The following is a 13634-nucleotide window of genomic DNA, read 5'->3' as shown; positions in this document are numbered from 1 at the left end:
CTGGCGGAATAATAAGAAATAAAGCTAATGAATTACAGTAATGTGTTGCTTCGCAATACCACTTACAATTTAATTGTACCACAATGTATCACATAAGCTAATCTCATTAAATTCTCAGTGAGATAATGAGGCATTAGGTAACATCCCAACATTTATCGAATCATCAGTGGCGACACTTTTTTATACAGAGTGCAGTAAATGCATCGCTTAGACTTACAAAACACTCACCTGTACATAAACCCAGGCATTGACGACAAACACCACAGTAAATATATACTGTACCGTAAGTTAAGGGAGACATTTTACATTATTTCCCTTCGACAGGAAAACGCTCCGAATGAAAATTTAAAGGCGCGGTTCGCACACACAGTATATACGACTCAAACTGTGATATAGGAGAGCTGAGCCGTATCTCCTTTGGGGCCAGCAGTTTATCGATGTTGAGTAAACAATATATAAACAATGTATAAACACGGCCGGTAATGAATCCGAGGTGTCTTCTAGTGTCATAGAAACGAAATTTAATATCCTGCGTGTTCTGTCGTGTGGGTCAGGAGAGATGAAAGTGACACTGCTGGCTTTGTACTCAATTACACAGGATCCTGTGATAGCACTTGAGAGGTGTTACTTGTGTGTAACAGTGGTCTACGTATCAAATCTCTGAGGTGGCCTGTAGTGTAGTGGTTAAGGTACATGACTGGGACCTGCAAGGTCGGCGGTTCAATCTCCGGTGTAGCCACAGTAAGATCTGCACAGCCGTTGGGCCCTTGAGCAAGGCCCTTAACCCTGCAGGGGAGGATTGTCTCCTGCTCAGTCTAATCAACTGTACATCGCTCTGGATAAGAGCGTCTGCCAAATGCCATTAATATAATGTAAAATCTCTGTGTTTCTGACAGAGCTGGATTGATGCATGCATCTTGGACTTCAAAGGACTTGTTATTTATTAGCAGGTAGAACCAAAGTGCATCTGCTGAGACATGAAAAGGACCTAATATGTCGATATAGCAGTGTACGAAAAAAGTACATTTTCCAAACTCCTTCTTCAGACATCCATAATATCTCCATTACCTCAGGTCAGACCCATTGGTAAATCATTCATAAATATGAGCGCAGGAATTTTGTTCTGTGGGTTTACCATACCTTTTAGCCACTATGTGTTACCTTTAAGAATAGCATTGTATATTATTTATGTCACGCTGTAATCTTACATACAGTGAAGCTTTAGCGTATTAATAATTTATAAAGACGTTACGGCCTGGCAGCAAGGTTGTTACATGCAACTAAGAGCCGGGAGAATAAGATCACTCAAAATGGATAAACTGAGACCACTGGAGCCGTCCACATCTCTGCCTGTACACTGGAGATACTGTACAAGTTCATTAATTCTGGGTCATTTCACTGTAGAAAGTGACTGTCCAAATTTTAGTCTTGTAAGACTAAAGACTTTATAGATGTATCTTTTTTTTTTCTTTCTCTCAAGTAGAAAATATCAGCTTGTTTCAAGTTAATGTTTGCTTGACAAGTGAACTTTTCTTGAAAATCTTGAAATGTCTCAAACTGTCTTTCGAATATTTTCATCTTATTTATCAAAAACTAAATAAGCGTAACAGGCCACACACACCTAGCCTAGTCCTAGGCTAAATTACTTTTGTTTTTAAATAAATTTGTTTCTGATTTTTCCCTTTTTCTCCAAATTTGGTAGCCAATTGTACCCCATCTGATCCAATTAGAGTTAGTGTTAGATACACCGCCCACACCCCGTCCCTCAGCGGCCTGAAGGAGAGCGACACGCCTTCTTCAAGCCGTCTCGTCTCATGCTCGTGACCGCGATTCCGAGGTGCTTTATTGTGCAGCGATCAGCTGACCCTGCCAAGTCCCTCCCTCTGGAGCAGCGAGCCGATTATGCTGCTCCACGTGAGCCGGCCAAACTTGGCTTTTTGGCAGGACCGGGAATCAAACCCCAGTCCTCGGTGTGCAACTGCAGCAAACTGCAACCGCAAGTCCGCTGCGTCTTAGCCTGTTGCGCCACCACAGCTCTCCCACATGACATTTTTAAGGGAGAATTGTTCTCCATACAAAACTCTGTTTAGTCCAAGGGCCTGTTCCAGAGATCAGGTAAAAAGAGCTGTACTGCATTTTACTTTGTGCTTCACTAAGTAATCCTGCTTTGTCTAACGGGCCACAGCACTAAGCTTAACCTGTGCCTGTAGCCTAGTGGCTAAGGTGCATGACTGGGACCAGATAGGTTGGTGGTTCAAGCCCCCGGTGTAGCCACGATAAGATCTGCACAGCCGTTGGGCCCTCGAGCAAGGCCCCTAACCCCACCTTGCCCCAGGGGGGATTGTCCCCTTGCCTTGTCAACTGAAAGTCACTTTAGATAAAAGCATCAGCTAAATGACTGTAATGTAATGTATGGTCAACAGGTTTCCTCAGTCGAATCTCGTGTCCAGTGTCCTTTGAAGCAAGCAGTGGCGATGGACCTTGCCTGCCATGAATGGCGTATCGACGGCTGGAACATTAACCGCACAAAGGAGTTCGCAGCACTTCCCGGGGAAAAGGGGGGGGGGGGAAAGGCTTGATACTCTGCTTTAATGAAACGGCGCTGAAGAAATTCCACTTCAGACAGAAGCCAAGAGTGCACTCCAGTGATGAATTCTAAACCGGGTTGGCGTACGCCCGGCGCATCCACAATTAGCAGCGGTCGTCGCGAGTCAAGCGGGATCGCGTTAGCATTTCGCTAGCGCCGAACCCGGTAACCTCACGCGGCTCACTCTGGGGGCGTCTGCCGGATCCACGCCACGTAATGAAAATGTGTAGAATACTTTTAACGGGTGATTTAAATGAAAACTTTTAAATTGTTTGCTTGCGTTGATAATGGTATTTCCGTGGCCTTTGCTGATGGGGGTCTGGCCGTTGGACGCGGGGCTGTTTGATTTTAATTGAGCCCTCTTTGAATAACATGCACTCAGCAGTGCAGAGGTGGATGGGGGGTAATGGAATGGATCCCTGGTCCAGAAATTGCGATGAGCTTGGACTATGGCATATGAATCGTGTGTGTGTGTGTGTCTGTGTGTCTGTGTGTGTGTATGTATGTCTGTGTGTATTGCAGGCTCTTGTTGATGATGGGTGTGTGTGTGTGTGTGTGTGTGTGTGTGTGTGTGTGTTGATGGTGTGTGTGTTGCAGGCTCTTGCTGTTGATGGTGTGTGTGTGTGTGTGTGTGTGTGTGTGTGTTGCAGGCTGCTCCTGATGATGGGTGTGTGTGTGTTGATGATGGTGTGTGTGTTGATGGTGTGTGTGTGTGTGTGTTACAGGCTCTTGTTGATGGTGTGTGTGTGTGTGTGTTACAGGCTCTTGTTGATGGTGTGTGTGTGTGTGTGTGTGTTGATGGTGTGTGTGTGTGTGTGTGTTGCAGGCTCTTGCTGCTGATGGTGTGTGTGTGTGTGTGTGTTGCAGGCTGCTCCTGATGATGGGTGTGTGTGTGTGTGTTGATGATGGTGTGTGTGTGTGTGTGTTACAGGCTCTTGTTGATGATGGTGTGTGTGTGTGTGTGTGTGTGTTACAGGCTCTTGTTGATGATGGTGTGTGTGTGTGTGTGTGTGTTACAGGCTCTTGTTGATGATGGTGTGTGTGTGTGTGTGTGTGTGTTACAGGCTCTTGTTGATGATGGTGTGTGTGTGTGTGTGTGTGTTACAGGCTCTTGTTGATGATGGTGTGTGTGTGTGTGTGTTACAGGCTCTTGTTGATGATGGGGGTGCTGTTCTGCTGTGGAGCCGGCTTCTTCATCCGCAGACGCATGTACCCCTCCCCCCTCAGCGAGGAGACCGCCTTCAACGTGTCCTTCACCAGACAGCCTGTCAGCACGCCCGGTGAGAGAGCACGCACACACACACACACGCAGACACACCTGCACACACACACACACACACACACTCACACACACACACACACACACGCAGACACACCTGCACACACACACACACACTCACACGCACTCACACACACACACACACACCTGCACACACACACACACACATTCACACGCACTCACACACACACACACACACACACACACGCAGACACACCTGCACACACACACACACTCACACGCACTCACACACACACACACACACACACACACCTGCACACACACACACACACACACACACTCACACGCACTCACACACACACACACACACACACACACACACACCTGCACACACACACACACACTCACACACCTGCACACACACACACACCTGCACACACACACACACACACACACCTGCACACACCTTTCAGACACATGTACACACACACCTGCACACACACACACACACACACACACACACACACACACACACACCCAAACATGGTCCTCTGTACGGCCTCTGGATGTTCTCTTTTATTGGCATCGCAACACAGAAGTCACTTACTGAGCTTGTACACACACACACACACACAGGCATACACAAACACACCTACGCCTACTGCTGCTCCAGTCTGACTCATCCTGTAGCACGGGGTGTAAACACCACTTAACGTCGCCAAACAAAAAAAACTAAAAACATCCCATTATCATCCCGTCTCTCTCCGAAGCAAAAGCACCGCTTTTCGGGGAAATGGAAGATAATTAGGAGAGGCCAGGGTCCCCATTTTCCCACCGCGCGGTCTCCGTGCGCGTAATTAACACCCTCGTCTCGGTAATTGCGAGGGGGACAGTCGCAGGTCCTTCCTGTCTTTTTCGGAGGTTCCCGTGACAACCCGTCGCCGACAGCGAACCGGCGGGAGCCAGAACCCTCTAAAAACCAATGAAGAAGAATCACCGCTGAGCTAGGGATGGGTGGGAACTGGAGACCTCCGACCGGGAAAACTCCATTTCCCCATCAAAAGGGAAATTAAAAGAGAGTAGCAGGAGGTCCGAACTTCCAGTTATCTCATTCCAGGGTTGAAATTAGCACGGAGCCTGTAATTTGCATTTGTGCCTTTTCCTCTCTGCAGCTGCGTAAGGCCAGCGGTGAGAATGTGAAATGTAGAGCGAACTCGTGTTTTACTGCCGTCTCTTGTGGTCCGGAGTTATGTTTTAGGGGATTGGGCGAAGAGCTTTGCAGCTGGGGCTCGGATAGACCTCTCCACCTCTGCGACGGTGGAATCTGTGTGATATATCGTCTATGTGCCGGAAGGACTACAAGGTGCTTTAGACTGAAGTGCTTTAACCTCCTGAGACCCTTGTTTTAACCTCCTTAGATGTCCGGCTTCCCGGAGCGCTATACAGTAGTTGTGTTGACAAACACAAGTCAAGAGTAAGAGACATTCAATTAATATGAAATGAAATATATATTGCACTCTTCAGTTTTAAATTAATCTGGTTGGTTGCCACTGCATTCAATTGTCGTTACCCATAACCGCCCCACTAAAGCATTCCCAGAACCCTTCTCTCTCAGGGCGAGGTTGGGTCAGCACAACGGGCAAGGCATCGCACTGTCCGTCACGCCGAGAACTAAAATGGCTGCCAGCAAGAGAATTACGGCAGGAGGACTCTATAACGTGTGGGACAGCTTCAGATTGAAATTGCGCAGGGTTTTGAAATGGGCCGCTCCGTTTTGAGAGCCACAATTCAGGAGAGCTGTCAGCCCTGCGAGGCAGTTTGGAGTAAATTGTTTGAAGTTTGGAATCGGCCCCGGTACCTTTGAGCCGGAACGCTCGCGAAAAAGTCTGGAGCTCAGCTGGACACTGAACGCTGCACAGCAGGACGCACCGTGTCTGTACAAGATTTCAGTTTCCCCTCCTGCGTAAGTCAATTAAGGCATGTTTTGGGGGAGCTTTCAACCAGAAATGACCTTTTTGGAGTCGGATCGGGAATTCGCCGCGTGCAGCAATCTCTCGCTGGTTTCTCCCGCGGCGGGAAAAGGTGTTCGAGTTCCTTCCTCACACCTGAAGAATTCGCAGAAAAAAAAAAACTTCTCCGGGCGGGAATCGGCGACGGAATTGCTCTCACGACCACAGGACGACGGTCCCAGTCCGTTTGGCTGTTATGGCAACGGTGCGAATGACTTTCCTGAAGCAGATGTCTGGAGAAAGAACTATGTTCCCCTGAGCTCCATGTGCGAGCACCTACCCCACCCTACTCCTGTTTCCTCATCCTGTCTGTTTGATGTTCACTTCATCTCCGCTAATCTGGGATCTGGGGAGTGAGACCACATTAGTTAGCTCGAACTCCAGACAACATTAGCGGGGGCTGAGTTTCACCGACACTAAAAGCAGAGCGGTAAACTACTGCTGGATTACGTTACGTTCAACGTGGGCCGTTTTTCCACCGAATTATGAATCATAGTTCCCATGAATTTTTTATGTCTTGTGATCGATTACTATTACCGCAATTTCAATATTTAACAGACGTCACCGTGCGTCTTCCTGCGGGGCATCCGGCAGTGTGCGAGATCGCTCTTAAAACAAAAAAACAAAAAAACAAAAAAAAACAAATACGGCTTCGCACAAAAACCTGCGCTAAAAGCCAGGAGACGGCTCAGCGATGAACGTGAATGATGCAACGCCCCGCGAACGGATGAAATCCGAGCCGGAGATGCCACCTATGGCAGGCTTTTTTTTTTCCCTTTTCTTTTCTTTTTTTTTCCGAGCGTCGGGTCGGAGCGTTACACTTCATCCCCCCGGCCGAGCGGGACGGGGGGAAATCCATCACGCGGAGCGAGCCGTCAGTCATCGCCGACCCCGTCAGTCAGCCGGCCGCGGCCGTGGCCTTCGGGGGGGGTTCGGCCACGGTAATAAAGCGGGAGATTTAATCACGTCGCCGCGGCGACTCGGCCCTCCTTCGCCGAGCAAGGGGGGGGGGGGATCCGAGCGCAGAGCGTGACCCTGCCACGCCGTGGCGGCTCAGACTCTGTAGCGTCGTGTCTTCTGCCTCCCAATTACCCCGCCGTCTCGCCTCCGGCGGCCATTTTGGGAGAGTAATGAATCTGCGCTGTCTCGACTGCGGCGGGATGGTTTACACTCGGGTTTGGCGGCGCCGTTCCATCAGACGGCTCCCTTTCCTTCACGAACTCAATGGGTCTGGTGTCATTCTACCGTACCGAGTTCATCCTGGAATCTGATTCAAATCTGGTTTTTTTTTTTTTGCTGAATATTCAAGTCGCAGCCCTGCTGAAAAAAAAAAAAAAAAAACTGCTCAAGCTAGATTTTTGAAATAGCTGGTAGCTGGGTTGACCAGTTCAGACCAGCTCCATACTCAACATGGTTTGATCAGCTTATGCTATGTTTTGAAATAGCTGGTAGCTGAGTTGACCAGTTCAGACCAGCTCCATACTCAACATGGTTTGATCAGCTTAAGCTATCTTTTGAAATAGCTGGTAGCTGGTAATTTCAAGATGGTCATAGCTGGATTTTACTCCAGGGAGTATACTCTGTCACTCTAAGAAATAAAAGGTTATTGTGCTTGTCTCCCTAGAGCAGGGGTCAGCAACCCTGGTCCTGGAGAGCCGCAGGGTGTGCTGGTTTTTGTTTTCGCCTTAATACCAGCAACTGATTTAGACCCAAGAAACCAGGTGAGGCGAGTTAACTGTGTAATCCACTGCTTTAATCGATAAATTAAGTGCTGAGTAACGACAAAAGCCAGCACACCCTGTGGCTCTCCAGGACCAGGGTTGCAGACCCCTGCCCTAGAGGAACCCTTTTTAGGTTTTTTTATGGAACCCTCTATCATTGGTGTGAAGTGTGAAAGCTGCCAGACAAAGAACCTTCTTGTCCAACAAATAACTCTTTAACTAGATAGGGTTCTTCTATTGGAACCATCTTTTTGCTACTGTCAGATTTCCTTCTTGAATCAGTGTTGACAAGTTAGAAATGCATGTTCTTACATAGACCCTCTCAAAAATTCTGATATGCTGGGCTCTTCCTTAACAGATAGCTCTCTAAGCATGGATTTTGCTGTCAGAATACACAAAAGTATGTCTTTATTCAGATTCTTTCTTCCGTTGAGGCAAATGTAAGCAGAAGGTGTCCCTAAAATGTTCCCAAACTATCTGATGCTGTCGCCACATCCTTAGCTTTGAAACCTCAACACTTATGGGACAATATCAAGAAAATCCCGAAACACTAGATTACTGAAGTCCCAGGTTAAAAAGCCTTAAATTGTGGAATCTTTTAGAAGATTACCTCAAAAGACCTCAAACCCCGTTGGTATAAGTGGCTCTATTTAAGTTTAACTTTCTACCGCTAGAGGTGAACACCGATGTTCATTACATCATCCTGTTTTATGTGAAAGCTGCCACATATTTAAACCCAAAGATGACGTTCAAAGTTACATCCATTCCATATTTATATTGACTATATTTACTTATGCTTTCATGCGTGTTGCTGCTGGCAAGGTGAACTTCCACACTCTGGATTAATGATGTGTGTCCTCTTCACCTGCATTTCACTCCTTCTCATAGACCGCTGTGCCTCTGGCGAGCTGGTTTCAGAGCTGTTCCATTCTTTAAGGAAAACGAGAAACCTCCAGATGATTCCACTGCTTCAGGCTACGTAGCTAGCATAGGGTGCTAATTACACATCGACTCCAGCATCCGACCCTATTTACGGCAAGGCTACAAGGAAGGAACAAGCACGTTCTGCTTTGTCGTGTCTCGTCTATGAATATGAATTCAAAGGAAGTCAAATTGTACAATATAGGAAAATAATATAATTAGTTTACTATTCTTAGTGTTCTAGTTGGGGCGGCACGGATGGTGCAGTGGGTAGCACTGCCGCCTCACAGCAAGGAGGTCCTGGGTTCGAATCCCCGTCGGCCGGGGCCTCTCTGTGCGGAGTTTGCATGTTCTCCCCGTGTCTGCGTGGGTACCCTCCGGGTACTCCGGTTTCCTCCCACAGTCCAAAGACATGCAGGTTAGGCCGATTGGAGAGTCTAAATTGCCCGTAGGCATGAGTGTGTGAGTGAATGGTGCGTGTGCCCTGCGATGGACTGGCGACCTGTCCAGGGTGTATTCCTGCCTTTCGCCCAATGTATGCTGGGATAGGCTCCAGCCCCCTGCGACCCTGATCAGGATAAGCGGGTTCAGATAATGGATGGATGGATGGATGGATAGTTTACTATTCTTAGTGTTCTAGTTGGGGCGGCACGGATGGTGCAGTGGGTAGCACTGCCGCCTCACAGCAAGGAGGTCCTGGGTTCGAATCCCTGTCGGCTGGGGCCTCTCTGTGCGGAGTTTGCATGTTCTCCCCGTGTGGGTTTCCTCCCACAGTCCAAAGACATGCAGGTTAGGCTGATTGGTGAGTCTAAATTGCCCGTAGGTATGAGTGTATGAATGTATGAGTGTGTGAGTGAATGGTGTGTGTGCCCTGCGATGGACTGGCGACCTGTCCAGGGTGTATTCCTGCCTTTCGCCCAATGTATGCTGGGATAGGGTCCAGCCCCCCTGCGACCCTGTTCAGGATAAGCGGGTTAAGATGATGGATGGATGGAGTGTTCTAGTTGCCAAAACTAAGGCATTCGACAGGGGTTCAAGTTTATGTCCATGTGATCACTCTAGCACTTGGGACCCCACTTCCCTCTAGGGAAGCAAATTAGCATATAGTTGTGATGTCACAACGGGTTCACGGAAGTCCAAGCAGGTCATTTAAACGCACAGTTTCTTCATACGGGCGTGGATTCATTTGCGGACTGTGCGTTTTGATACGTTCACAGTGTTTTTATAGCACCTTCAACTCCTTTATAATCCACATAGCGAGGGAGATGGTGTTTTCCACAATATGGAAATTTAAGAATGGCAAATGCAGAACAGGAAAGTGTATATACTTATTTCTCCCCTGCTGCAGAATCTAAGAGCACGCTGTGTGTGGATCTGGACCGGGTCCAGACCAGAGTCACTTGCCTTCTGGGATCGAGGGTGATTGGGCACTCAAATTGGGGAGAACATAATTTTTTTGGGGAAACAATCTGTGAAAACATACTCAGCAAAAAAATGTTTGCTTCACTTGTCAACATCTCTATCGAACATTGTCTAGTTTTTCTGTGACCGCAGGGAATGTGTTTTTTTTTCTCAACCAGGGAAATATAATGGAATAATTGTGTTGGGGCCGAGGGAAGATAAGCCTTGTATCCCAGGCTCATTACAGCCACTCAACCGCACTGCAGACAACAGCACTGTACCGCACTGCAGACAACAGCACTGCATCACCACTGCAGAGTACAGCACTGTATCACCACTGCAGACTACAGCACTGTTCTAACACTGCAGACAACAGCACTGTATCACCACTGCAGAGTACAGCACTGTATCACCACTGCAGACTACAGCACTGTTCTAACACTGCAGACAACAGCACTGTATCACCACTGCAGAGTACAGCACTGTATCACCACTGCAGACTACAGCACTGTTCTAACACTGCAGACAACAGCACTGTACCGCACTGCACACTAAAACACTGTACTGCCACTGCAGACTACAGCACTGTACCCGCACTGCAGACTAAAACACTGTTCTAACACCGCAGACAACAGCACTGTACAGCACTGCAGACTTCCCTCTGTCTCTGTGGTTTACATCCATTGAATTGTTCCTCTTCCCTCGCTCCATCGGCTGCTCTTCAGAGAGTACAAGGCTCCATCCTCCCCGTCAGAGTTGTTCTCCTCCTCCGGATGTGAGGGAGCCTGTTATCGGAGGTCTGGTGGGATTATTTTAGAGAGCCGCGTGTGTGTTCATTACGCCGTGGCCATCTTCACGCCCCCCCTGGGCCAGGACCGTCAGGAGGACCCGGGCATCCAGCAATGCGTGAAATTGCAGGCTGCTAAATCGGCGCGGTGTGCTTTTAGAGTGCCGCTGAGGTTATTACACACCTTTGATCCTCTGATCCCGGGTGTGTTTTTTTTGTGAGCTGAGCGAGGGTTGGGGGTCTGGGCACAGAGAGGCTGGAGGAGCTGCAGGGATCAGAGGGGTTAGTGCTGCGGGACGGGCCCAGTAAAAGACATCTGCAATGTGTACACCCACCTGGTGCCCCCCGCCACAAACAGAGTGCGGGATCAGCTGCAGAGGACCACGGGCCTGTTCCACAACGCAGGGTTACTGAGTTAGCTGGATAACTGTACAGCTCCACAAAGCAGGGTTACTGAGTTAGCTGGATAACTGTACAGTTCCACAAAGCAGGGTTACTGAGTTAGCTGGATAACTGCACTGTTCCACAAAGTAGGGTTACTGAGTTAGCTGGATAACTGCACTGTTCCGCAAAGTAGGGTTACTGAGTTAGCTGGATAACTGCACTGTTCCACAAAGTAGGATTACTGAGTTAGCTGGATAACTGCACTGTTCCACAAAGCAGGATTGCTGAGTTAGCTGGATAACTGCAGTTTCACAAAGCAGGATTGTGGAGTTAGCTGTATAATTGTACTGTTCCACAAAGCAGGATTACTGAGTTAGCTGGATAACTGCACTGTTTCACAAAGCAGGGTTACTGAGTTAGCTCGATAACTGCACTGTTCCACAAAGTAGGATTATTGAGTTAGCTGGATAACTGCACTATTTCACAAAGCAGGATTGCTGAGTTAGCTGGATAACTGCACTGTTTCACAAAGCAGGATTGCTGAGTTAGCTGGATAATTGCAGTTTCACAAAGCAGGATTGTGGAGTCAGCTGGATAATTGTACTGTTCCACAAAGCAGGATTGCTGAGTTAGCTGGATAACTGCACTGTTTCACAAAGCAGGATTACTTAGCTGGATAACTGTGCTGAAACCTGGAACAGCTCTTTTTACTTCAGTCCATGTTCCAGTTAGGGAGGGTTCTGGGTTTTACTCAGAGCAGTACTCCAACTCAAACCCTCCATTTCTCTAAAATGGAAATAAATATTCTGCTTGGATTTATCAAAATACTGAACATTGACGCAAGCCTTGAGTTTGCTTATAAAGTACAGTACATTCATGTCGTGCAAAAATATGTTCTTGCGTTACACACTGCTATCAGCCTGAGAAATAAATCCAACGATCCCTGGTGTTTTCAGAGGATTGTAAAGATTAACATGCAAAGCTGTGGCAATGATTGGATGTGTCCTTTCGCTGTTTTGATTGAAGAGCCGGCATTAACGGAACGAGCTGGCACTTGTCTGATCTAATGCGTTTAGCCACTTACACCACACTGATTAGATAAGCCACAAAGTTGACGATCGCTGCCACACCGCATTAACCGAGCTCAACCCCGTCACACATTGCCCAGCTTAAGGCCGTCTTTGACTTTTTGCCAGCGTTTGTTTCAATGCTACTGACATTCTACACGAATGTAGGTCATCTAAACCTTCCCCGGCTTTCTAGAGCTTTCCATTGCCACGAGTAAAAATAAATGAGACTTTCCATTTTGGCTGTCAGTCATGTAGAAAATTGCATTGAGTCATGTGTATAGGTTTTGAATAGCTAACTGTATTACCTTTTACGTTTTACTAGTTCTAAAATACTGGAATTATATATTCCAGTAAAACGTAAATATTCACAACAATATTCACAAACACTTATTGCAACATATTCACAAGTATTTATATTATTTATATTATTATAGGATGCAGAATACATAATTAAGAACTTTTTTGTGTTATTTTCTAGCCCATCCAGTAGTATATTACATTGAAATGTATTAGTTGGAGATTTGACAACAGAACCGTTTTTTTCCTCTGTAGCTGGGTTACCAGGACATAAAGTTCTGGTAGTAGTGGTAGTACTCCACTTGTGAAGGTTGTTTACTATCAAGGATACAGTCTCGGTGTCGTTAATGTGTGAGAAGTAGCAGTGTTCACAAGCTTCATAATAATCCCTGTAAAAGTTACAGAATAAATCCTTCCAAAGGTTCCATATACAACGGGCTTCAAATTTCACTTTCAGTTTTATTCACAATAATATTGTCACCAATGTTTTACAGGAAAAAATAATTGATTTCGTAATAAAAAACATTGAAAGATGAAACATAAAAGTTCATAGTAGTCCTATATGTTTATAACATAAATTATTATTTGTGTTGGTTATTATATGCAGCCTTTTTTCTGCCTTTTTTCACTCCCATATGTCATGTCTGAAAACAAACGAACAGTAATCTTGTAGAATGGGTCACGAGTCAGAGGAGGAGGAGGGTGTTGCCAGGCACATAAAAAGCGCGTCCGTGACAGAGGGAGAAAGCGGGGAGGGGGGGGAGAGACAGGGAGGGGGCTGGCAAGGACAGGGAGGTGGGCACGATGTGACAACCGTAGCCCCCGGGGGGGGTCTGACAGGGGAAACGGGGTGTCACCGAACAGCCTGTCTGTGCCCTCGAAAAGGCCAACGGAGGGGAGGTGTGTGACCTGTCTCATTAGGATCACTCACACACTGCTCTCACCTCAGGGGACCCCGACACACCACCTCCTCGTTCAGCCAATCCCCAGCCAATCCCCAGCCAATCCCCAGCCTACCAGAGGAGCCGGCGCTAACGCTGTATCTCACCGCCCCTGTAATTACCCTCTGTAGTATTTACTAGGTTAATACACAGCTACGTGTGTATTAGGTAACTACTTTGATTTCAGTGGTAAGTACTAAAGTCAGCAAGTACCATGTGTAAAGTCCGATGTAAATACATTTCAAAGCTCATTTCATAGTACTAACCTCAGAAGTA

The 13634-nt window shown here is 47.2% G+C and overlaps 1 protein-coding gene across 1 annotated transcript in view; it reads left to right on the top strand.

Annotated features, from left to right (window-relative positions):
* The window catches only part of LOC133125758 (WW domain binding protein VOPP1-like), a 74365-nt gene that overhangs the window by 58037 nt on the left and 2694 nt on the right, over positions 1 to 13634 (top strand). Inside the window, exon 4 of the mRNA XM_061237334.1 lies at positions 3734 to 3867. Coding sequence (XP_061093318.1) covers positions 3734 to 3867 — 134 coding nt within the window. The remainder of the gene's footprint in view (positions 1 to 3733; positions 3868 to 13634) is intronic.

Source organism: Conger conger, chromosome 4 (assembly GCF_963514075.1).
Source record: "Conger conger chromosome 4, fConCon1.1, whole genome shotgun sequence".
NCBI classification, from domain to species: domain Eukaryota; kingdom Metazoa; phylum Chordata; class Actinopteri; order Anguilliformes; family Congridae; genus Conger; species Conger conger.
The sequence above is the reverse complement of the archived record's forward strand: the minus strand, read 5'-3'. Positions and strand labels throughout refer to the sequence as shown.